We start from the raw sequence: 27,207 nt of genomic DNA, 5'->3' as shown, positions 1-27,207 counted from the left end.
TTATGGTGCTGTCAACACTGTAAAAAATGTCACAGAGAAAAATAGGCTAAATTAAATACAACATCTGTCCCTCAAAACTATAGGCTAAGCCAAAAATATGAATAAACGAAAACTGTTGGCTTACTAGCTATGCTGCAAAATGATTTTTTTTTTTAACATCTACGCAAGAACAGAATGCCGCTGACTTACGGCGGTTTCAGTAGGCTACTGAACATCTCTCCTAAAAAATCTGATCACAAAGGCTGAATGTTATCTCTGAAGGTGCACTCATGGCTGGGATGCAAAGAACATATCTTGCCAGGAAACTGGGAACTGTGTGAACGCCACCACTGCAGAAAGCTTTGTTCACTTCAAGTTAAAGTGCGGATGCGCTGTTGTCAAAAGACTTTGGGAGTGGCCGGGTTATTGTCAGACTGCCCGCTCCTGTCAGAGTACACCAGAGTCACGGACCGCTACCGCCTTTCATTCAAAATGTAATCCCGTGCCGCAAGAAATCTTATCGGACCTCTACTCGGATGATTGGATCAGGGTCATTGAGTTAGTTTTGTTTCTTAGATCTGGCAACCCTCACTCTAAAAACATGCCAGAATCAGCGCTAAAGAGGCTAAAAAACTTTTTATTTGCTTTAACTGTACTAATTACATTTTTGCATTTATTTGTGTTGTTAGTAACATATCTTGTCAGTAACACTAAATATTAACTTACTATAAACTTTTTTGGATAAGCTGCTGTCAGGTAGATCAGTTCTGTCCTGCTGTCCTGTGTCATTTCAGATGACTATAATAATCACAGTCTGAATCTGTCACCTGATTGGTCGAGTGGGTTTGAATCAGGCTGCTAATTGGTTACTATAGCATAAATAGTAGACACATTTGCATAGTTGTTGAGGTGTGATGCAGGCGTCTGATTGGATTCACTTCATACATGCAGTCAGTCTAAAAAACAACACATACATCAATAATGTACTAGTTTATATAAATAATTTTCTCTGTTCCTTAATAAACAGTCATTTCACGTGTATTTCTGATCTTCAGGTAAAGATTTGAACACCCACCTCTGTATTGTGCTGCACATTTTGCTGAAATAAAGCTGAATGGAGCATGAATAGAGACAAAAGACCAAGCCAAATCAATTCAAACACAGGACTTTAAAATCACAAACGAAAGCATTACCTGTCCCACATTTCCTTTTCCTCTTTTTCAGGATGGGGAACGTTCCAGAAAACAAAGTCAGAACCAGCAGAACCGAACCCAAACCGCCAGCAACAGAAGACAGGTCTGTACGCATCACTAAACACGTGATATTACATAAAACAACACACTGCTGATTCTGATTATACTGTATGTGATGAAATTCCGTTCATGGATATCTCCGCCCCGTGAGGAGTATTAATTGAGCGGTGTGTGTGTATATATATAAAGGGCATCCCAAGGCTAGCGTGATATCGCGTATTGTTATGTCTGGGTTTCCGGTAGTCCGTCGCTTTATCTGAGGTAGGTGTTTGCTTAGCATGGCTATAGTTTGGCATTTGTATTGTTTGTTGATTAACTTTTCTGTGCAGCTGGTGTCTGTTCGTGGTTACTTTATTACTGCTTAAGAGGGTTGGCTCCCCTGCGTTACTGCTGTAGAGTTCCTGTTTGAAAAGAAATCGCTTGAATGTACAACACAGAGTGCTGTGAGGGACTGCTGCTCTCCTGTCAGGTACGTAAAGTGTTTTTTTTTTTTTTTTTTTTTTTTTTTTTTTTTTTTTAAATGTGCGTGCACGTGTAACCCAGGTTACTAAGAGCCTGTTAATGTAAAATAGAAAAAGGGAATAAAAACCATAAAACTCGTGAATATGTAATTCAGTACTTTATTTTAATAACATTTGTGAAACAGAAAATAGGAAAATGCATAAATTCAAAAAGAAATAAAACTAATTTGAAAAATGTATTCAAATAAAACAAAGTGAAGAGTGGTCCAATGAGGAGAGCGAAGAGTTAGCCCCGCCCTATGATCGGAGATGAGAGAGAGAGAGAGAGAGAGAGAGAGAGAGAGAGAGAGAGAGAGAGAGAGAGGACGAAGAGAGAACGCGCGATGAGAAAGAGAGAAACAACAGTTCCGACGCGGTCCTGAAAAAGAAGAAACCGAATTAGAGCACATAAATCAGCAGTTGTGTCAAGAGAAATAGCAGATTTCGAGAGAAAAAATGTGAATTGATTGTCAGTCGATTTATCACGGTTGATGCTAGCGCAAACTGTTACGGAGGAGAGAGAAACTTACAGAGGTTGGAGTTTTGCCTGTCTGGAAACTTCATAACTAGAAAATTCGAATTCTCTTGATTGGGTTATTTTTTATTTTTTTCCTCTCTATCTTCTGTTTTCCATCATCCCTTGAGTCGGGTGCAGCATATTTTCTGGAACCGGACGATTGTTGAAGAAGACTTTGAACTTGAACTGTCCCTGCATTGCACTAGAAAGAGACTGCGAGCAGGAACTGGCGAGCCATGCCCATATAAGGATCGAGCTACGAGAATCAAGAAAGTGGTAGGATTGTGCATACGCTTTTCCTTCGCTTTTTTTTTTCTGATTGAATTGTGCTGCTCAGAACTCAATTACGGAAGGAGGATCTCGTGTAAGCAGCACTGAACTGGAGCTAAAGTTTGGTGAAACCCTAATCCACATTGGGACTGTTATTGTGAGCAGTAAGTTTGATCTATTGTAATTTATTTTATTTTCTACTGATTTTCTACTCCCAAAATTCCACTGTTCTTTTGTTTGATTTAATTATTTGGTTTTATTTTTTTTATATTGTTGTTGTTCCGAAGAATAAGAGTGAAATGGGTATTTCAAAGTGTCATTTGGAAGAATTGTATTCATAGTCAAATTCAAAGTTCTCTATATTAAATAGGCCAATTAAACCAAATTGAATAAACAGGTGAAAAGAAATTCTATACCCATATTTGCAGAGTAAGAGTCAGTTAGCTTTATTAGGTTGAATCTAAATAGGTCAAAAAGAGAGAGACAAACAATTAATAAAAAGTACTAAAACTAAATAGAAATTTAAATATATAAGGGTTATAAGAAGAATACCTTTTTAGGAGCCGGGGTGACCCGAAGTGGGCAGGCTGGCTATTCTTGGAGGATGGAAATTGTCATTTCCTAAAAGCATGTGGTGTGGGTTTCCTTGCAGTGGATTTCACTGAGTGTGTTGTGAGATTTTGCCACCAGCATTGTATTACTTTAATCCTGTGATTCCTTTTTAAAACTATTTATCATGATTCAATAAAGTGTTTTTTGTACATATCCACGTCTCATTGTTTAGTAATTGTGGGAAGAAAATCGAACTTGTGTGCCCTTAGTTGATATTTCCCCAGCTGATTAAGGTTGGGGTGGTGTAGTCACTACTTTGTATATATCTGGATACGAGAGTGCCCTCCTTATGCCACATGTATAACAAACTTAATATGGATATCAATAATTTTGATTATTGTACTATCAAAGATCTAGTGATATTACAAATATATAGTGTAACTGAAGTGAAACTGCAATGGTAAACCTCGACTCTTCAGAAGAAAACACTTCTCTTTACGGTTGATGTCAAACTGAATTAACCACATGAAAGGTGATATGTGCATCATTTTATGTTTATACAAGAGGTAAAATGTCTCCACAAATGTTCAAAACAGTTTGCTTTCAAAGAGGGATCATGTGATGTGAGTTGCATTATGGGTAGTGTAGTTTGTGCTTACTAGTGTTTGGCTGATGGAGTTAATCTGTAGTATTTCCTGTTCTTATTTCAGTTTCAGTTTGAGACACTGACAGAAAAACACCAGTGACGTGTGAACAAGCGTGAACAAGATCATGAACACATAAACGAAGCACCACATTCACACACACAAACTATTCACATGCCTAAGCATTTTGTGATGTCACAAATGATAAGATCTGCAAATGGCTTGTTCTGAGACACTTATTATGATTTATGGGGATTAAAAAAAGAGTGAGTGGATTTTTACCACTCTAGGGTGGTTGCGTACACACACTGCTGACACATTTATGTTCAAACACTATGTGAAAGTGAATATTTTTTTTTTTATATAATAGGTGCCCTTTAATGACTAGTAATCACTCTATGGGACGTAATTAGATATCAACTTACCATGTTTAACTTTCAATCAAAAATCTCTGAACAGTCATCCGTAAAAGACATAGCGGAAGTTAAAGTCCTCTTCACAGCACACCAGTGTTTGCCTTCATCCTCTGTTCTCAGATCAGTTTCTGTTTAACAATGAACACTCGCCTTTACAAAAATACTTTGAATTTGATTCATATCTAGATTCATATGAACTTTTGATGTCAACTCAATCTCCTCTGTGTCTAGTAATTGCAGCGTCCACAACTGAAATGAACATTTCCTTCCCCTTCGTCTCTCTAAACACATCCAGCTCTACAGGACATCTGCAGTATACACTGACATGTTCTGTGCATATAGTATTAATAAAAATGGTACTTGCATTCATAATATATTAAACTTTTAATCAACATCAAGATTTTAGGTTAACATTTGTGTATTTTAGGTTTCATAACTGGCCTCAGTTTCATTTAAATTAACCTTCAATATTTTTTTTTTTTTTATTATTTATTTATTTTTTTTCATTTTTCTTGAGTTTGTTTGCAGCAGATTTCAGTCAAAGTACACAGAGTCTTTTTAAATAAAGATTTGCTACATAATGAGAGGCAACGATGCATGTAGAGGCCCTGTGTAATATTGTACATCACCTGTAGAGGGCACAGTGTAGAGCAGCTCTCTGAACTTAACTCACAGGCTGAACAGAAGTCTTCTTCTTCTGCTCTTAAGTCTATGGCAGCCCATATAACCTTTAATAGGAAAGTTGTGAAATTTGGCACACAGATAGTGGATAGCCTGAACATTAACCATATGTGAAATCTCTAACTTAGACCCTTTAGTGCCACTAGCTGTTTATGCTAATAACATTGACCTGTAAGGGCTAGAAACAAAATTCCCTCATGAAAAATGTTCTATTTTAAATTTTCTGAAAAACCTTCTATTTCTTTTTAAGATAGTTTTGGCCTTTATATGGCTTTATTGGATAGGACCGGACAGATCAGACAGAACAGCATGGTGTGGAGAGAGAGGAACAGGATCGGAAAAGGACCTGGAGCCGGGAATCAAACTCGAGTTGCCGGAGGCATTTGCGCTATATGTTGTAGTGCTGCTCACGAGGCTATCGGCTCTGACAATCCTACTTGTTGTTAAATTGTTCGAGACAGTTGGTCCAATTTTTTAACTAAATTAGCCCAGATCATCTTCAGCCCATGCTGGCAAAAAGTTACTAAAACCCTTTTGATAGACCAAACTGTTCTTGTGTAGTTTCAACTGTACTGTATGAAAGCAACAGCATATGGTTATGAAATTCGATATGTGTCATTAGCACCAAGAAGCCTAAGAAGATTGAAATTGTCGCCAACTAGTGGTCAAAAGAAAATAAAATGTACAAATATGCTTATAGGCTTATATGCTTATAGGCTTTGTGAATTTAGTTTGATGCCATAAATCTCACCTCTTTGTGTTCTTTGGGTCTTACATAATCTAACAATAAGCAATTTTACTATACAATACACAGACAATCAGCCAGACAATCAAAGAACACTGAATTTCATGTAACTTTCTTTTTTTTCTTTTTCTTTTTTTTTTTTAATTGTTAGTGACTTTTCTTGTTAGTAATATTACACACAGAAAAAAAATGATTAAAAACTCTTGTATAGGAAAGTGTGTCAATTTTGATTCATTATATAAATTTAGATTTTACCAGGTTCCAGATCTTTATTTATCATTGATCACTGAATATACCGGATCCTCATTTGTTGCGTTTTGTGGATGTGTTGCTGTTACGTAGATCAGTTCTGTCCTGCTGTCCTGTGTTGCTTCAGACGACCAATCTGTCACCTGATTGGTTGAGTGGGTGTGACTAAGGTTTGAATCAGGCTGCTGATTGGTTACTGTGGTGTAAAAAGTAGAGACTTTTGGGCGGGTGTTGAGGTGTGAGGCAGACATCTGACTGGATGAAGATGCTGCCACGGCACCATCGCTTTTTGAAATCTCTTCATACATGTGGTCAGTCTGAAAAACAACACATTCATCAATAATTTACTAGTTTATATAAATAATACTCTCTATTAATCAATAAACAATCATTTAACATGTCTGAACTTCTACAGGTAAATATTTGAACACCCACCTCTGTATTGTGCTGCACATTTTGCTGAAATAAAACTGCATGAAAACAGAATAGTCAATTTACATACTAAAACAAGACTTTATTATTATTATTATTATTATCACAAACAAACTGTCACCTGTCCCACATTTCCTTTTCCTCATTTTCAGGATGAGAAGCGTTCCCGAACACAGAACCAGCAAAAACAAACCCAGACCGCCAGCAACAGAAACCAGGTCTGTACGCATTGCTAAACACATGATATTGCATACACTGTAAAACCCATCAAGTTAAGCCAACTCATTTCATTTAAGGACACAAATTACCTCAGTTCAATTAAGTATAAACAAGTAGTTATGAGTACTCTGAACTTATTTTAATCGAGTCCACTAAAACAAGGATATTTCTTAATATACAGTTAAACTTTACACTGCATTCAAATACTTTATATAGCTGAAACTTCACTATATTGAGTAAAACTACTGAAATTACAAACTTTTAATGAACTCAGAGCACTTGCAGATACTGCTAGCTCACATTAGCACACACAAAGTCAAATCCAATAAGTCGAGCTTAGAAGTTTAGAAACCAATAGTTATGAGTATGCTAAACTTATTTCACTTGAGGTCACTAAAAGAAGATATACGTTGCAGTCGAGATATTAAGTGATTAATTTAGACTGGCCACACACTTGAAGATTTTAAGGCCAATTTTTGAGCCCGATTTGCAACCCACAATAATCTGGGGGGTGTGGCCCAATTTGAGGCTTGTCGCAAATGGCTTTTTGTCCAAAAAATCCTCAATTGTATGGTGTCATTATGATTATTTTACTATTCCCGTTCGCTCCAGTTGCAGAACACCTTAGTACTACCATTGGTCTGAGGCTCTGCTTTCTTTCACATGGAACTCTGACTCATTTCGTCTGTTGAGTCCGTCGATTTAAGATCTCCACTGCTGAAAACACACTGAACACACTGGATAGCTGCTTTATAATAGAAAATGAAGTTGTGCTTCTGATGAAATGTTTTTAATGTTTGATAGTGTAAAACTGCTTGCTTTTAACATAACTACTGAATAAAATGCCATATAAATAAACATGACGTGACTTTACTGGAGTGCTAATTTGCAGAGTTCATGCTAACATACCCATGTTGTTTCTGTTTATTTTGTTACAGAGAGGAAAGCGCGCAGCACATATTTACATATTCATCTAAACGTCATTCTCAGCAGTGTGGGCAGTGTCAGATGTTCAATAACAGTATATCGCTGCTCACATATTTCGAACTTTGTTTTACCCCCAAACGAAGAATGGAAAAGAACTTCGCCTTAAGTATATCGGAGCCTTTAGATGATGATTTATTTAGTTTCATTTGAAGTTACCACCATGGTGATCAGTGTTTGTTTTAGTTGGGCTCTTGGCCCGTGACTTTATGACATCCATTTTTCTCATTTTTCGCTGTAACTATATGTTTATATGATCAGGTGTCAGTGTTATGTATTGGTAATGAAAGTTGTCATTTAGTGACTTGGTTTACTGATCTTTTTCAGAGCTTAATCTCTGATTAAACAGGTGATGTATTATTAGTTTAGAATTCATTATAGCAGGTCTGTGATTCTACAGTGTAAAATCCTTTGTTGTGACAATCAGATTTTAAAAATCTCTATGGTCTCATGCTGACTCACACAGATATAAAGAAACAGCATATGAACCTCAACAATGGTGAAAAATAACAAAATATTCAGATAAACCTCTGAACATCACAAAACAAGTTACTAAAGTCACAACAAAAATGACAAACATAAAAGCAAATAGTAAGAATAAGAGAAAATAGAAAATCCAGCTGTATTATTTATTCATGCCACAATGCATGCTGTGAGCCATTGTTGTTGTTTTTTTACTGTGCTAGTACCCAGCATGCATTGCAGCATTAATTTTTTTTTTAATGGTCACCATTGTTGACATTCATATGCTGATTCTTGATGTCTGTGGCATAGATAAAAACATTTTGTGCGCAAACTGTTTGTAAACACTAAATGATCATCATCCACTAAATCATACTTAACCAGCACCTGATCATATTTTCTCTTGGCTTTTGTGCCATAACAAATGTGTTTTATAAACACTTAATTACAGCAGCCAAAGAAAAAGGAATGTCAAGAGCTCAACTAAAGCAAACACTGATCTCCGTCATGGTGACCTTAAACAAAACTCAATAAAAAATCAACATTTAAACCTCTGTTAGCTCTCAATAAGATCTTCTGTAGACGTGTGACAGAAATAAAGTCAGTCTGGTTAGTAATAAGTGAAGCTGGTAATGCTGTTTGTGGAGTTGTTTAATACTCCTCTGCTGAGATCTTGAGAGATTATCTCCCGGTTTCACAGACAAGGCTTAAGCTAGTCCTAGACTAAAATGCATGTTTGAGCTGTTTTAGCTGAAAGTAACTTGTACTGACAGATCTTAAAATATGTCAGAGCCAGTGTTTTGTCTTGAGATGCACACCAGTAATGTTTTATTTTTCTAGTGTATGTTTATAAAAGCTACTTAAATGCCCTAACTGAACTAAGGCCTAATCCTAGCTTAGGCTAAGCCCTGTCTGTGAAACCAGGCGTAAATGTTTATCTTCAGTTGATTTGAGTGAAATGAACTCATTATTACTTATAACTGTTAGGTTTTACAGTCTAAAACATCACACTGCTGATTCTGATTATACTGTGAAATGAACAATAACAATCTTCAAACTGATATAAATTACTTTGATTATTGTACCATTAAGAACACTGTAATATTGGAAGTAATAACAGTATTGTAATACTGTTGTTATATTGTGTAACTGAAGTGAAACTGCAATGGTAAACCTCGACTCTTCAGAAGAAAACACTTCTCTTTACGGTTGATGTCAAACTGAATTAACCACATGAAAGCTGATATGTGCATCTTTTTATGTTTATACAGGAGATAAAATGTGTCTCCACAAATGTTCAAAACAGTTTGCTTTCAAAGAGGGATCATGTGATCAAAAAGTTGTATTATGGGTAGTGTAGTTTGTGTGCTTACTAGTGGTTTGCTGATGGAGTTCAACTCTAGTATTTCCTGTTGTTGTTCTTGTTGTTTCAGTTTCTGTTTGATGAGTCACTGAAAGAGAGAAAAACACCAGTGATGTGTGAATGTGCCACTTATGCAATATATTAACCAATAATAATAACAAACCCTGACAGTAGACAGAAACACACATAACATTGTTTGCATAACATTGTTTTTTTTTTTTTTTTTTTTTTTTTTTTTTTTTTTTTTTTTCTTCTTCTGTTCATAACACTGATTACTGATAATCACATTACATTAGTGCTTATTTAGAAGATGCTTTATTATCTGAAATGATACAGAGTAACTTTGGATAAAAGTGTCTGTTAAATGCATGAAAACCCCACGTGAAGTAATGCTGCGTTCATGTCATGGTTGTATTACTGTCATTACGAGATGATTTTACTCAGAAACAGTCCCAGAAACTAGAACAAAAAAGTGTTAAAGAAAACGCTGGCTTGTAAAATGACTAAGCAAACATTTAGTTTTTACATTTAAATCAAGCATCTGTTGAACGTCACAACCTTTAAATGTTGAGTGTGCTGCAATTTTAGTTTATTTTTCAGAAGTTGAAGATTTGATGAAATTCAGAGTTTCCAAGTTGGTGCAAGTTTGTGAAAGACATAATTTGTCTAGTTTGAACGTGTAATTACAGGAATATTATCATGATCATAATTGCAGCATTAAAATTGTATAGAAGCTTTGATGTCTCTGTATTCAATATAATCAGACTAACTATTTATTGAAGTTATGGCTCTGAAAATATGATATCTGCTTCACATAAATATATGTAATAGCAATAACTTCAAATTAGCAATATATTTTCATCTAAATGCATGTGAGTGTAGATGTCAGCAGGTGTATTCAGTGTGTGTGAGTACATGTACCTGTGCTGGTGTGTTCGGTGCTGGTGTGTTCGTTGCTGGTGTGTTCGTTGCTGGTGTGTTTATTGCTGGTGTGTTCGGTGCTGGTGTGTTTGGTGCTGGTGTGTTTATTGCTGGTGTGTTCGGTGCTGGTGTGTTCGGTGCTGGTGTGTTCGTTGCTGGTGTGTTTATTGCTGGTGTGTTTATTGCTGGTGTGTTCAGTGCTGCTGTTTGTATGCGGACGAATGGTGGATGTTGAGATCTGGACAGGTCTTGTTGTCTCTGGAGCTGAGAAATAAGGTCACATCATACAAATGAAACAAATATATTAATAACACAATCATTAACTACAGCACGGAGCATAAACATGAATAATAAAACTATGATTATTTGTTTGTTGTTGTTGTTGTTGTTTGATTGTTTGTTTGTGTGATGAATATCAGGCACCTCTGATCACAATAAGATTGACTTCTTTGTAGTGTTCAGCTCCAGCTCTACAGCCGTATGTTCCAGCATCTTCCATCTTCAGGTTACTGATGGTTACTGTAAATGAACTCTTATGATCATCCTGCAGTGAGAATCTGCCCTTAGACTTTCCTCTATCAGATTGTAGTATAAGGACACTCTTTTTGGAAGGTCCTTTTAAGAAGTATTTGAAATAGTTTTTATATCCTCCTGGATAAGGGCACTTAATGCTCACTGGTTCTCCCTCCGTTCCTCTCACTGTAATGTCCACAGACAGTGAACTGATCACTGCACACACGCACACACACACACACACACACACACACACACACACACACACACACACACACACAGACACACACACACAGCTTTACTCATGTACACTGATAAAGCAAGCCATAATAATAGATAATAAACACTTTTATCAGAGATCTTGAGCTCTTACCCGTCAGCAGAAACACACAAACTGTCAGTGGAAACTTCATTTCTTCATCAGTTCAGTTCAGAGAATCAGTCTGAAACTCTCAGCAGTTCCTCAAACGACTTTCTGAAACTCAAACAGCCAATAATACTGCTCTCATCTATCAGTGGAGAATAAAATAATACATTTGTTTCTTGTCTCACGTGTTGAGAACCAAACTCTACTGTTCACTGACTGTGTGTCTGTGTTTGCGTGTGTTGTTAGTTGTGAAACGCCTCTCAGTTTTGACCAGGAAATTAGCTGTGAATTCACCAACCACAACCCGTTTCCTGTCCTTTCTGTTTCTGTTTTGTCTTTAACATGTTAAATATATATATATATATATATATTTCTGATTCAGTGAGATCCAGTCAGATGGAGAAGTAATGAATCAAAAATGATTTTATTCTTTATTATATAAGTAAGTAATAAAATGCATAATAAAAACAATAAAATCATGAATTGTTAAATCAATTTGTAAGTAATAATCGGCTTTTAATAATAAGTAAGTAACAATAAACAAGTCCTTAACCAAATATCTCAAGTAAAATAATGTTTCAGGAGAGCAAAGGAAGAAGAGCGAGCGAGAGGCAAGAGCTCCTGCAGTGCACGAGCTTTGCCAATATTAATGCTAAAGTTCAGATCAGATCAGGAAGAGTATGTTAATCATGTCAAAAATATATTTTCTAAGAATCTTCTCTGGCCTCTTGGTTTTATATTCTGCCAGCGTAGTGAAACATTGTGGTTTTAACACTATAGAAGCAGCGAGAGCCTAATACGTATCTTCACCATGTCTGGAATTTATGCTAAACTCATGCAGCAATTAATTTTAAACCGGATGCCAGACTTTGTGCAGGCGAACATGTCTCACTTTTTAGAGAAGTGACAGCAGAATTCAGACATGTACTTTGTCAAAGCAGAAGTCTGGTTTGAATAAGATATATGAGTATGCGTATATTATATCAAAAGATACAACAGACAAAAATATCATTCATAAATGGATTTATACAAGAATAATATGTTTGAAAGGATTAATCATGTAAATAACCATAAAATAATAATTAAAGAATAATCATAATAATCATAAGCATACATCCCCTGCTTTTTCTTATACTCCACTTTCAAAACATGCACAGCAATAACTCCAGGGTTAAATGAACTCTCCTGGCAGTACATGTGAGACCACACTCAAGAGTGTTAAAATAAGAGTGTTAAATGAACACTGAAACAGTGTTAAAGTTAATGAAATAATTAAGTGATTGATTGAGTGATGATTGACCATTATTGAAGATACTGATGATAACAAGCAGAATGACCAAAGGAGAAAATCACAATTTTCAATTCACCATCATGGAGATCAGTGTTTGCTTTAGTTGGGCTCTTGACCTTTGACTTTTTATTATTAGATTTTGTTTGACTGCTGTAACTGAGTTATACCACCTAGACAAGCAAAGAGTAAAGATGATCAGGTGGAGTTGGTTATGTTTGTCATGAGTGCTGTCTGATCAACCGCTGCCTTAGCAGAACATGTTTTTTTCTGCCATAGCAGTATGAAAGCGGCTCCAAGCTTGTCGGCCAAACATATGATGGTGCGTCTGTCATGTCGGGTGAACTAAATGGCGTGCAGGCAAAAGTTCTACATAGTGAACAACCCATTAGATTGGGACGAAACATCCATTCTGTCGATTGGGGGATTTTTGCATGATTTTCAAGACCCCAAATTTATTTTTCTATTGGAGCTTTTTTTCTGATGTTTTCTCTCATACAGACGTGCTTTTCCACATACTCCAATCAAAGGGCTCTGATGTTAGTTTTTGTGTAAGGGAAATGAAGAAAACAGCTGAGTACTTGCAAAGACAATGAGGGAAGTCTGATCGCATCTTTGCGTTTGTTGAGGAACATCTTGACACTTCAAAGAGGAACAGACATGCTGACAAAAAGGAACGGTATAAAGATTTTTTTTTTTTTAAACTTTATACACCATTGATTTGCATATGGAGAAGAAACTGGGAAAAAGGGGAGCGAATGAGCACTCAGCATTCCCAGTAAAAAATGTCACCGCTCGCCACTGATATAAATGCTGATTTTCCGTTTAATGCTCGTCTCTTACGATGAAGGTCAAAGGCCTGTAAGTGCGTATATATATATATATTTTTTTTTTTTTTTTTTTGTGTGTGTATTGTGTCATAATGGAAAGCAAATCAAAATAACTTTGGACCATTAATATTTTTAGAAAATCTCTTTCGGTCATTTTGTACCAAAACGCTTCATGCGCTCCTTTTCATGACAACAGAGTTTTTATAGGCCTACCACAAATGATAGAATGGAAAATGCATCTTTCATTAAACCTATTCCTTTCAGCCTGAAAAAAAAAAAAAAAATGTATTAAGTAAAACTTTAATGTGCTTTTTAATGCCAAATGAAACTAGCTTTTTTTCAGTGCAATTAAAGACTACAGTGAGTTTCAGCAACTCTCCACACTGACCTCTGATGGACAACATATGAAAATAAAACATTGACTGAACCAAACCATATACAGTATATTACAATTCCATACTGTATATTCATTGCATTACTGAGGCTGAAGAAAAAAGAAGCTAATTTATCAAATTTGTCAAGATGGCTGCCCAGTGAACTTCTCACTGTTCTTGCCAAGTTGTTAAAGTTTATCAAGAACCCATTAACCCCTGCTGGTAGATATCGTAACTACACCATATGGCTTCAAAAGCATCTTTCTCCACTGACGGCCATTCAAACCATTTTTTCTTCCCCGTTTGCGATATTTAAATTGTAAATATTTTATGATATTACTGTAAAGGCTCTTAAAGTATCAAATGGCCTTACATTCGTCCTGTCTGTTCTCGTTTTCATGTGATGTCATCAGCTAATTAGTGCTGTCATGACATCATTTTCCTGATTAGCCACTCACCAATCACTTTTTACAGCATGTTTACTTGAGTTTAAGACAAAGATAAAGAGATCATATTTACACTCTTTTACATATTTTAGACCTACACGATTATTTAGGACCATTCGATACATGAAGCAGTTTATTGATCGTTTGTTGATGGGGCTTCTGTGATCAGTCAGTCGTTTGATAAATGCTGATAGATCGACTCTTCTTGAGTATTATGTTGATAAAGCTACGCATTAGCATTGTTTTAAAAGACAAAAAAAAGTATGTGATATTTATAAGTGGTTTGCAATGATTTATCAGAATATGCAGCTACTTTTGAAAGGTCATTAATATAAATTATAAACCAGAGAAACAAACAGAGAGAGACCGAGGGAGGACTGAACTAATAAACAGACTATAACTATATTATAGTTTATGAACCACAGCTGTAAAATACAGTTGTTATTGTGTCTCTGTCCGCTGGATTACAGTGACGTCCAGCGTCGCTGATCTACAGTCACAGGAAACATTAAGTTAGTTAACAGAGAAAATAACTCTATTTACAGTTTTAACACATAAATATAATCATTCACACACAATCTGCTGGAGATTCAATGTCAAAGTACTGAAGATGTGTGTTGTGTTGAGCCAGAGAAACTGCTAACAAAATTACTGCTGTAAAACACCTTGAGTTCAATAAATAACCATAATCATCAGTTTCTGATGCCTCACCTGTTCATAAAACTCTGGATTAAACTCTTCCACGGACGACAGCAGACCTGTGAAATAGATCAACGTTAGATACTCACTTCTTCAATTATCTTATAGTTCATAATTATAAGATCCTTTATTTCAGTGCTCACGCATGTCATGCCAAACCCATCCAAATATTTCGTGTAAAATATTACCTTTATTCTTCTTTTTCTTTCGTACAGCCACTATAATCAGTGGAACTGCTATCAGGAGTAAAACCAAAGCCTCTGCAGTGCCGATAATCACAACTAAACCTGAAAAACACAAGAGGAAACAGTCAGAGGAATCAGAAAATAAAAATAAGAGACTAAATCATAAGATATGAGGCTTATTGAAAGTCATGTTGCCATGACAACCATCAGTCAGATCTTTCACTTCCTGTTCTGACGGACGGTGAGATGTGGAGAGACGTTCACCTGTGTCCGGTGAGGAAATAACAGACATCATCCAGATATAAAGAATATTAAATTATTAAAAGATGTTGACAGAGGAAGGGTATGAGAAAGAGATGAAGTGACCTGTTGAGGAGATCTGATGGTCTGTGATTCTGCTGGACGGATTCATTTCTGATTCACTCCTGACTGAAAATGAGCTGATCGTTGAAACTTCAGTGGCCTTTTCTCCTGAAGGTTGAAAGGAAAAATCAGAAGTTATTACATTTATATATTAGTACACTCATCTGAAATCTGCATATAACCATGAATTAAGCAGTTTATTGGCCACTATATAATAACATAAAGCTGCTGACAGTTTTACATCTACATTACTACTATAGATACATTTGTATGTCACATGAATCACTTACCATGTTTAACCTGCAACATAATCTCTGAATAGACATCAGTAAAAGGTAAAGTCCTCTTCACAGCACACCAGTATTGTCCTTCATCCTCTGTTCTCAGATCAGTGATGGTGACGGTGAAAACTCTGTTCGTCGTGTCGTCAGTCAGAGAGAATCTCTCGTCTTTAGCTGCAGATCCTGATTCAACCATGATGTTTTTAAATACAATGAAGCACTCGCCTTTACAAAAATACTTTGAATTTGATTCATATCCAGATTCATATGAGCATCTGATCTCAACTCTCTCTCCTCTGTGTCCTGTAACTGTATCTGGAGCTCCTACAACAACAGCTGAAACACAAATATCATTATATAGAGCTGTTATGTGTGAGCAAGAGACATTAGCACGTCAGAATAATAACTTACAAAGATCATCCATATGAGTCTGATGATCATGTGATAACAGTGGAAAATCAAGAGATCATGTCAAACTGTGTGTAAAAGAGCTCAGAGTCTCAAACTCACCTGTACAGATGCTGGAAAAGAGCAGCAGAACGTCCCACATGATGAACTTTGACAAGCGTTTCACTAAAATAAAAGACCAAATTCTGTGTGACAAACGCTACTGTCGTTCTCTTCTGTACTGAGTGAACAATGTGGAACCAGGTACTGATATGAACATTTCCTTCCCCTTTCTGTATCTCTAACCACATCAGCTCTACAGGACATCATAGAAGAGCACATTTGTGATGTTTCACTTGTGTCATACACAGGTCAGTCGTGGTACAGTGTTCCTCTCGTGTTCAACAGTAAACTCACTATAATCACCTCAAATATGTATTTACAAACACATGCGTTGATTTTAACACACTTGATAAAATTGCACGCACTGGATATCATATTTTTAGATCTCTTTTGGTGAAATACTGTGTCTTTCATTACATTGAGTGTCAAAAGGCCTTCACTAGAAAGAATGGTAAATCTAAATGAACTGGCTTTATTCAAGTCTAAAATATTACTAATTATTATAAAATACTAATATCACTGAATCAAGCTGAATACATTAATTGATGCCAATGAAACTTTTATGGCAGGGGTCTGCAATTAAGTTTGGCATCGAGCTAAAAAAAAATTTTGCCACTAGATGGTGGGCCAGAGCATGGTCAAAGGATAATTTAAGAAATTAATTGAAAAATGCAACTAGAATTGCCTGTGAAAGACTGTAACAGTGTCTTTTGTAACTGGTAAGCTGTTACTCTGTGTTAAATCATGTAGTAGGACAGTCATTAACAAAAAAGCCACATTTGTGTGGTGGTGTCCGGGTTTTACACTGGATAAACTAATGTAACCTGGCAAGTATCTTCATTCACCAACTTGCAACACAGACCGCCTTGCTAAAACACACACATACGTGGGAGATGCAGAATGGATAAAAATAACTTGAATAAGTCCATTAATGGCATGTTAACGAGCTATGTTTTATTTCCTCTTTCCATATTGTGAATAATAAATGTGTATAATTTTAATTTGCTTGTTACACAATGATCCTAACTTATTGTAATAATTATTTGATGTAGCCTACTTTTACACTCAGAATTATTCCTTGGCGTCCTCACGCACTAAAGTTCATTTTTTTTAATAGTTTGCGTGATGGAGGTATGCTATTAGCTATGTCGTGTGCAGAGTGATGTTAACATTTAAGCTAGCTGGTGAGAGAAAATGGCACCAAAGAGCTTAGAACCCACTTTGATACATTTTGGGCAACAGCCACTAGATGGCGCTCCAGTAGCGCGGCCGCCATTATGGGGTGAAAATACTAACTGGACCATAGAATCCTTCACATCTTACGCACCCGAAATCGGCGAATTTCACTGCCAAATCAGAAGCGGATTTTAATGGATCACGCTACAAACATTACGATCTTACAATACATGATGCATTACTGTGTCCGTTATCGCATAATTCACACTTTGGACACTTTTACTTTAATGGACATTAGATAGTATTAGATAGTATTTTATTCTGTGTTGTCATCATTCAAGTTGGATTTCAGCTTTAATGTATTTATTTATTTTTTTAACAAAGCAGCTGATATTGCCATAGAAACTAGTGGGCTGCCGACTTGCTTTCACCCCAAAATGGCGGAAACGCAGGGCTGCTGCTGGGCGCCGGTGTTGCAATGGAACGTTCTATTGAGTGTCACTTCTTGTTAGTGTATATTCATTGATGGCACTATCAAAGAGTCTAAAGAGGAAAGTTGTCAGCGAAATAGGGCATACAAAGTAGAATGGAAAGACAACTATGCGTTCATCCTAGTCCTACCTAGTTTTGTGAACGCAAAGCCGGTGTGTCTTATCTGCAATGAAGTTGTCACTGTTTGATACTACTTTGTATTTCAAAGAATATAACATCAACACCGGCCGTGAGCGGTGCGACAGGACACTACAAAAGATAATAGAACCCATTAAAATGATATTGTCTACACTGGACGCGGCGTGGAGCGACGCAACACATTCCCGACAGTAAACGGATTCCCCGTTCTATTTCTGATGTAGTCCAAGTGCTTTGCAACGGTCGGTTTGTCGCGTTCAGTGTAGACAGCTTTTAGCTGTTGTGGCGCGGCGCGTGTAGACACATTGATAATAGATTAGACGGCACCACGAGATGAAGATCTATTTCAGAACCAGCCGCTATTAAAATAATCTGGCTGCGGGCGTGGGCCAGATATTATTGCTGGTGGGCCAGTTTTAGCCCGCGGGCCGCCTATTGCCGACCACTGTTTTCTGGGTTAAATCTAATAGAAACAGCTCTTAAAGTATAGAGTACCTCAGAATGAAAAATGCCTAAAACAGTGGAAACAAACAACCAAACAAACATATTCCTTTGTGCCCGAAGAAAAGTCTTGAGGATGTAAAGCAACTGATTCCTTCTCTGACTTCTGATGGACAACATGAGAAAATGAACCAGTATTACTTCATCTTTATTGCATCGCTGAGGATACAGAAACAAACAAGATAATGGCGCAGTGATGCACGACTGTCAAGACTTCATAATGACCGATATGACAGACTAAGTACATGTATAGCTGTTTCTATCCAAAGTTGTGAATTTACTCATGCACAAAACTGGAATATCACATAAAACACTTGAATAAAGCAGCGTTTTCATCAGTGAGACGAAGAGAACAAAATGATCACTTCCTGATTAACTGACGGTAAATATCACTAAGAAAACTGTAAGTTGCTGCAGTAGAAGCCACTGTATATAATAATTTTTGTATATAATAAATTAATTGCACCTCAGAGCGTGCAGATGAAACACAAAAAAGTTGTCTTGCTTTTAGAGGAAGATGCTGCTGTTTGAGAATGCAGTCGTATAAGACGGTTCTGGGAGGGAATTATACCGAACCACTTTGACGACAGACTTTGGCTCAGAGATTACAGAATGACCAAACAGCTGCTGTGCAACAAGATCGATCCGCTGGTTAGTCCACTTATGCCGTCCCATCACAAAGTCACATGACTTTTTTGATGTGCATCGAGGAATTTATTCGGTAAATATGTTGCCATCATAGTTTATGCGCATGTTTTCATATCTGATAAAAAGTTTCAATTGAGCGCATACATTTAACGCACAACTTCGCATTTCCATGCAGGTTTTTTCCAATATTCCAAAAAATAGGTGGATGGAAACATATCCTATGAAAAACACAATGACCTGGCTTTTGACCTTACCATTCCTTTAGATGTGTAATTGTGTTTTAGAAAAAAACAGCTCTTGGTGTAAATCTATTACATGTACAGCATCTCCACACATCAGTCCCATGTTGACTGCATCATATCCTGAAACATCTGGACAAACCAGGGACTAGTGTGAGGATTCTATTTGTGGATTTCAGTTTGGCCTTCAACACCATAATCCTAAACCTCTTTCTGTCCAAATTAACCCACACTGTAAAAAAAAAAAAAAAAAAAAAATGCCAGGAATTTACAGAATTAAAGAGTATTATTTTACAATAAATTACGGTAGCAGAAATTTACAGTGAAATGAATGCATGCTGGGTCATTTTCTTACAAATTACTGTTAATCAACAGCAAAATGATGCTGACATCACAGGAATTTACTGCTCTTGTTTTACTGTGAATTCACACAATAAAGTTGTCTTTAATCATACCACTATACAGCCTGGTCTCATTGTTAATACGTAGGTATTAATACGTAACTTTCAAAGACACAAAACGTACATTTTTGTACGTTTAGAAAGGTGCTGAAACGTACAATATTGACGTAATTATGGCACTAAAACGTAAAAATACTTACGTTTTTACAGCGAAAAAAACGTAAAATATTTACGTATCTTTCATGTCATAAAGATATATGTATAATTTCCATTTTATCGTTTTGTAGATAAATGTAAGATCCCTAAACCCCATCCCGAACCTAAACCTACCCATTTTATACAGAATGTTAAAAGAATAAAATAAAGAACAGAAAAATGACAATTTTAGTAAAAATATAACATTAAAACGACATTTTGAGCCACTAATCCTACACCTACCCCTAAACCTACCCATAACCATTTCTTTAAACTACCTACTGTTATAAAAGAATGACAGACAAACACGCGTAATCACAATAATTTATTTTTTGCGAAAATGTCAAAAGTGGTACCAAAAGTAGTTCAAATGATGATGAGTTCCAGTCACAGTCCTCTCTGGCGGTAATAGTTTTTTATAGGGTACAGAGCAGAATTTAACTCATTAATCCATGAAAATATGATAAATTCAGCTTCTCTCCGTGAAGGCGCGCACTCATTTCAAATGTCAATCCACTGAAACACGGCATGTCGCAATCTGTGACGAAGCAGGTGAGAACCAATGAGCGTTTGATATCAGTGCCGTAAACCATGTCGTAACGCTTCTCGAGGGTGGCGCTACTTTCAAATTTGAATCATAACGAGCGCGAGCTTTGACTGTGACGGTCGCTGTTGCTGAGAATGAAGATGAAGATCGATGGATAAAGGGCTGAATTTGGCTCTGTTCCTTACAAATATATGGATTCTAAAGATTTGGAGTACAGAGAACAAATAAAATGGATGTGATTTGTGAATTTATGTTGTGCTTTGGTGTATCTTATGGTTGTATTGTCAGTCGCTGCATAAGAGAAAACGCCTTCTGTGTCTCACAGCAAACAAACTAAATATTACAAAATGGTTAAACAATTACAGAAATTTTATTCATAAGGTTTCAAATTGTAGTCTTGTTTAACATTATGTAATCCTCCGAAACGAGCAGCACAAGTCACGAACAGAAATGTTATTTCATATTAAGTAGATGAGTAAACTGATTTTAATAAATTCGACTAAAAACATCGTTAAATCATTAAAGCCACGATTTTAATATTAATACATGGGAATTCATATACATTCACACTTTACGTTACATGATTTACGTTTTTATTGCTGTTAATACGTAAGTATTTTTATGTTTTAGTGCTATAAATACGTCAATGTTGTACGTTTTTGTGTGTATGAAAACGTAAGTAAATGTACGTGTGGTAGAACCACAATTTATGTAAAAATACACACGTTTTCTCATGAGATCACGTTGCACTATAAGAACTATAAGAACCAGACTGCCTTCCGTATACAGGTTACAAAGAAGTGTATACTGGCGTCGCGTCAATTACACTTTTTCCGTAAGTTTAATAGGGAAGGCGCATGACGTAGCGTAAGCTTTGTGAACGGCAAGAGTTTTACACTTTCTGCGTATGTTGAATACGGAAGGCGGTCTGGTGGAAACTCGATACTTCATAACTTGTTTAAATATGGATATATTTTTTTACACCAAAGGCCTTTATTAACACTCCGGAGCCGTGTGGAGCACATATTTATGATGGATGGATGTGGATTGAAGCTTTTTCTTTAGCTCATACTCACTGAACCCTGTCACTGCCATTATAAAGCCTGGATGTGTCAGGATATTATCGATTATGTTCATCAGGAACAAGAAAGTCATATACACCTAGGATAGCTTGAGGGTGAGTAAAAACTTGGGCTAATTTTAATTTGAAAGTGAACTAATCCTTTAATGTCCCCTCTTGGCAATAACCATGAGCAATACACAACATTATTTATACATTTATTTATTTATTTATCACACCATACTTATTTACATTTCCTTGCATTTGTACATAATGTACCGGTACACACATATACCGCCTATTGTCGATTTTTGTAAATTTGTGTGTATGTATATTGTTATTTCCTGTTTACTTGTTCTATATTTATTATTTTTATTACCTGTGTCTTGTCACTGTCATTCTGTTTGTGCTGTGGAAGCTTCAGGAACAAATTCCTCATATGTGTAAACATACCTGGCAATAAAGCTCTTTCTGATTCTGACTTTACAACACTACTAAAAAAAGTTATTTAAATTCTCAATCAAAAGCTGTTCTTGCCGAGTGGTTGAGGTTTAGCTGGTTAGCAGGAACCAATTAACCCCTGCTGGTCGATGTCGTAACTACACTATATGGGTTCAACAGCATCTTTCTCCATTGACGGCCATTCAAACAGTGTTTCCTGACTGAGATAGTTTGTTTTCTTGCGAGGGCATCAGCCGATCAGTCGTGTCATGATGTCATTGTGCTGATTAGCCATTTCCTAATTAGTGAACATCGCTCTTTACAGTATGAGTACGAGTGTTCAGTCAATCGTTCAATCAGTGTTGTGATAGATCGACTCTTTTCTAGCAGAATCAGCTCTAAGACACTGATAAATGTGACTCTGTTTACTAGCGTTGAGTTCTGTGTAGATCTGATCCAGATTCTGACTGTTTGTCGCTGCAGAAGTAACATTTGTGTAATCGAGGTCTGTGTCGGCTGGTTCTGTGTTCCCAGGTCTGTGAAACTCATTTTCTGCAGAAATATTATCACTTTGAGCTGTGTGTGAGTTCGGCAGGACAGTCGGGTTCCCTTCATCATATTCATTCTGTAAATGTGAAGAAGGAAATGATTGCTTCATCATTATTGAGCAAGAAAGTGAACCTTGACTATTACTTGAGAAGAACTACAGTTTATAATGATGGAAATGTTCAATGAAGATGATCCTGACTCACCTCTGCTCCTTTTCTTAATGTCAAATGAAGCCCTTCGGTGAAGGAGGAGAACAGACCTGTGACAGATGAATGTTATTTAAGTTTCAAAACTTCTTCCAGTATCTGAATTCAGTTCTTCATGTCAGCTTGAATCCAGACATTGTGTCAACGTCTCAATTGTTTTATTTACACAGCAAGAATCGGACTAAAAAAAATCTGAACTTGTTTTTCCATCATTACGGACTATAAAGTGTCTACAGTGTCTGAATTCACTGGCGTAATGTAGATTTTATGTATCCATATATCATTCAAAAATATTACCACAAGTCTGCTTTTTCTTTCGTATGGCCACAATAAGCAATACAGCACTTATCAGGAGCAAAACCAAAACTCCTGTGATGATGATACCAAATGAACCTGAAAATACAAAAGACAAAATAAACTACTCAACTGGTTCACAGGATTAAATGAAAGAGGTTTACATGAGAGAAATATCAGCTGTGAGATGTGGAGAGGTGTTTACTTGTGTCAGGTGAAGTGATCTGAGTCAATGGACCTGATGAAACACATGTGCTTGTCATTAAAAATGAGTTGATAGTTAAAAAAAAAAAATGATTCAAATACGAATTTAGGCCACACTACTATAGTTCAATTAGCAGAAGTCACATGAATCACTTACCCTGTTTAACCTTCAACAAAATCTCTGAATAGACATCAGTAAAAGGCAAAGTCCTCTTCACAGCACACCAGTATTGTCCTTCATCCTCTGTTCTCAGATCAGTGATGGTGACGGTGAAAACTCTGTTCGTCGTGTCGTCAGTCAGAGAAAATCTCTCGTCTTTAGCTGGAGATCCTGATTTAACCATGATGATTTTAAATCCAAAGCTACACTCGCCTTTACAAAAATACTTTGAATTTGATTCATATCTAGATTCATATGAGCATCTGATCTCAACTCTCTCTCCTCTGTATCCTATAATTGTCTCTGAAGCTCCTACAACAACAGCTGAAAACACAAATATCATTAGCCATGATTAGCATATTTACTGTATTAAAAAATACTGCTGTAAAAATACAAGACCAGTGAAAATCAGAGAAGTGTAAAACAGTCACACATACAAATCTTGAACTCACCGATACGAATCCAGGACCAGAGAAGAAGAATAAAGCTCCACATGGTGAAGCTTTACGGCACTTTTTGACTACATAAAATCCTTGAACATTGAAAAACAACTCTATCTTCCGTACTGACACAAAGTATGGTGCAATGCTTAACTTCTACTTCCCTTCATTTCCACATCCATCACTACACCAGGTCCTTACTGTGCATTTCAAAACAATATAACCGCAGCTTCAGATCATAACATTGTATATTATAGTGTTGTCATGTTTTCATGTGGCTCAGAGAGTATTTGGACACTTTAAAATGTGTGAATGTTATCGCATTGGATAAAATATCAAACAGACTCTGCAGGATCTTTTCTCTAACTCATCATGTTTGCCCGATGTCATTTAATCAGTTTCTTGAGGAAAAAAAAAAGCAAATTGGTTTGATATTTTATTATCTAATGCAGTGACAATCAATCATTTTAAATTGTGCCTTTAATTTAGAATTGTATGATTTTAATTTTATGATCAAGCAACAAATAAGGCGCTGGACTAACCTGAAATTAATTTAGATCTCAGGAGAGACTCTTTCTTTTGCATCTCATAACTTTCTATTAATCCTGAAGACTTTGATCCTGGTGTGATAAGACACAGAAACTGGAGATAAAAAAAAAAAAAAAAAAAAAAAAAAAAAAAAATACACAATAGCTGTTAAGCTTGAGTTAGTGAAGATTGTGTAGAAAAGAGGAAGACTCCTCTAGCCGACTCACCTGTAGAAAGACACAACTAGCTGTGTGTGTGTGTGTGATTAAAAGATATGGATAAGATAGAATCAACAATAGAACAAACAATACAGATCAGAACATGAGATAGAAAGAAAGAACGTACAAACCACAGACTGAAAGTTACAATAAACCAATGATTAAAAGTATGAATGGTGGAATGAATGAACATATAATGACAGAATACATGTCAGAATTAATGAACAAATGACAGAGAGAAAAAATATACATTACGAACCACTGAATGAATGAAGGAATGAACAAATAATTGGAAAATAGAAACTGAAACTGAATGGTGTAATGAGCAAATAGACAGAAAAAAGACAGGATGAATGAATAACAAACATGACTGAGTGAAGGAACAAATGATTGAGAGACAGAATAAACAACAGACAGAATGAACAAGTGGAATGAGTGAACAAATGACAGAATAAACCTCAGAATGATAGAATGAACAACAAACTATAGACAGTACGAACAACAGACTGAACAAAGACAGAATAACCAATAAAAGAATCAACCATAGAAGACCGTACGACACACAGACAGTATGAAAGATAAACAAAACGAATGATAGAATGAACTGTACCAAGAACAGACATAATATTAAAGCTGCAAGCAGCGATGAAAGGGCCCTCGCACCCGTGCCACTGCCACCTGGTGGCTTTAGTAAAACAGAGCACGGTGGGCAATATGCATTTAAGTATATAAATATAGGAGGACTACGTCAGTCATTTGTATTTGCCACACTTCCTGCTACCAGCTTCGGAGCGGGATTCGAGGTTAAGCGTATCCCATCATGCATTATGTTCGGGAACTCACATGCCCAGAAATCGCGAGATGTCAAGGAAAACATTCGACTGCAAGTTAAAATAATTACATATTACATATAATTTGGTAGTAAAATATAAAGTGTTGCACATTTTATTGATGCAAAGATGAGTAGGCTATGTGTATTTTGCACATCATTTGCAACTGCTTTTTATCACTTAAAGAAGCACCATAATTTTAAAATTGTGTCTTCTGTTAGTTACATAGCGACCACTGAACAGACATTTAGAAGTGTATTTTAAAATGCAAAGTATTAAAAATAATAGTTTTTTTTTTTTTTTTTTTTTTTTTTTTAAAGCTGTAAACACTTGCATTTTGAGCAAGACTATAAGTGTGTCCCATCGGGTAATCAAAAGCTCTACACACACTTGCAGTCTTCACGCCCACTTGAACACTTGAGCCAAATACAGGAAATACATCATGTAAGTAGACAAGTGCAAAGACCGCAAGTGTGGCTATTTGGACAGAGCAATTGTATGCCTGAGTTATAACAACTTCCTGTTTCGTGGCGTTAATCGCATACATTAGCGTTTAGCCAAGGCCAGGACTCTTATCACACGTGAAGTTTGGGGCAGATCGGACATTGTATGCCTGAGTTACAACAGTTTCCTGTTTCATGGCGAAACAGACTTTGTCAGCCCAAGCTTTACTTGCATCCGAGCTTTATAATGGCAGTGATAGGGTTCAATGAGTATGAGCTGAAGAAAGTGCTTCCATCCACATCCATCCATCATAAATATGTTCTCCACACGGCTCTGAGGGGTTAATAAAGTCCTTCTGAAGTGAAACGATGCATTCGTGTAAAAAAAAAAAAAAAAAATCCATATTTAACAAGTCAAATATCGAGCTACCTCCAGACCGCCTTCCGTATACAGGTTACAAAGAAAGTGTAAACTGGCGTCGCGTCAATTACACTTTTTCTGTAACTTTAATAGGGAAGGCGCATGACGTAGCGTAAGCTTTGTGAACGGCAAGAGTTTTACACTTTCTGCGTATGTTGAATACGGAAGGCGGTCTGGTGGAAAGTCGATACTTCATAACTTGTTTAAATATGGATATATTTTTTTACACAAATGCATCACTTTGCTTCAGAAGGCCTTTATTAACCTTCCGGAGCCATGTGGAGCACATATTTATGAGGGATGTGGATTGAAGCTTTTTCTTTAGCTCATCCTCATTGAACCCTATCACTGCCATTATAAAGCTTGGATGCGTCAGGATATTTATTAATATTTCTTCGATTATGTTCATCAGGAACAAGAAAGTCATATACACCTAGAATGGCTTGAGGGTGAGTAAAGCTTGGGCTAATTTTCATTTGAAAGTGAACTAATCCTTTAATGTCCCCTCTAGGCAATAACCATGAGTAATACACAACATTATTTATTTATTTATTTATCACACCATACTTATTTACATTTCCTTGCATTTGTACATAACATACCGGTACACACATATACCGTCTATTGTCGATTTTTGTAAATTTGTATTTTTAAATGTTTATATATATATAACCCCTCTACCCAGGTCCTACTCAACCCACTCTGGCTAAAGGCTAAAGGCTGCAACCTCTAGCGTCAGTCGCTAGAGCATCTCTTGAGATCAGAGGACTGAGGTTGACTCGCACAGTGACTACTAGCTGGCCTCCGTTATATTGTTATTTCCTATTTACTTGTTCTATATTTATTATTTGTATTACCTGTGTCTTGTCACTGTCATTCTGTTTGTGCTGTGGAAGCTTCAGGAACAAATTCCTCATATGTGTAAACATACCTGGCAATAAAGCTCTTTCTGATTCTGACTTTACAACACTACTAAAAAAAGTTATTTAAATTCTCAATCAAAAGCTGTTCTTGCCGAGTGGTTGAGGTTTAG

General features: G+C 36.4%; 3 protein-coding genes and 1 long non-coding RNA gene across 10 annotated transcripts in view; 2 read left to right on the top strand and 2 right to left on the bottom strand.

Moving 5' to 3' along the window:
• LOC127497565 (uncharacterized protein DDB_G0271670-like) overlaps positions 1 to 11,336 on the bottom strand; it is a 149,089-nt gene extending 137,753 nt beyond the window's left edge. Inside the window, exon 1 of one of the 2 annotated variants that reach the window (XM_051866311.1) lies at positions 11,074 to 11,336. The gene's annotated coding sequence lies outside the window, so the exon portion shown is untranslated. The remainder of the gene's footprint in view (positions 1 to 11,073) is intronic. The other variant, XM_051867144.1, reaches the window with a different exon arrangement.
• Positions 1 to 27,207, top strand: part of LOC127496649 (B-cell receptor CD22-like) — a 158,506-nt gene that overhangs the window by 27,291 nt on the left and 104,008 nt on the right. The window lies entirely within an intron of this gene.
• Positions 1 to 27,207, bottom strand: part of LOC127499227 (CMRF35-like molecule 5) — a 106,390-nt gene that overhangs the window by 48,904 nt on the left and 30,279 nt on the right. For 2 of the 5 annotated variants that reach the window (XR_007926194.1, XM_051869988.1), the window contains exon 8: positions 16,044 to 16,106. Coding sequence is in view for 2 of the 5 variants with exons in the window: in XM_051869988.1 (XP_051725948.1) it covers positions 16,044 to 16,083 (40 nt within the window). In the remaining 3 variants the exon portion in view is untranslated. Of the gene's footprint in view, positions 1 to 15,620; positions 15,870 to 16,043; positions 16,166 to 27,207 lie in introns of those variants that run through there. The other 3 variants (XR_007926191.1, XM_051870236.1, XM_051869516.1) reach the window with 3 other exon arrangements.
• LOC127500712 (uncharacterized) lies at positions 1,239 to 10,001 on the top strand. Its single transcript, XR_007926409.1, has 3 exons — positions 1,239 to 2,683; positions 6,391 to 6,456; positions 7,396 to 10,001. It is a non-coding gene; the product is annotated as an uncharacterized LOC127500712 (long non-coding RNA).

This window comes from Ctenopharyngodon idella, chromosome 1 (assembly GCF_019924925.1).
Source record: "Ctenopharyngodon idella isolate HZGC_01 chromosome 1, HZGC01, whole genome shotgun sequence".
NCBI lineage: Eukaryota > Metazoa > Chordata > Actinopteri > Cypriniformes > Xenocyprididae > Ctenopharyngodon > Ctenopharyngodon idella.
Note: the sequence above shows the minus strand (reverse complement) of the source record. Positions and strands in the feature narration are given on the sequence as shown.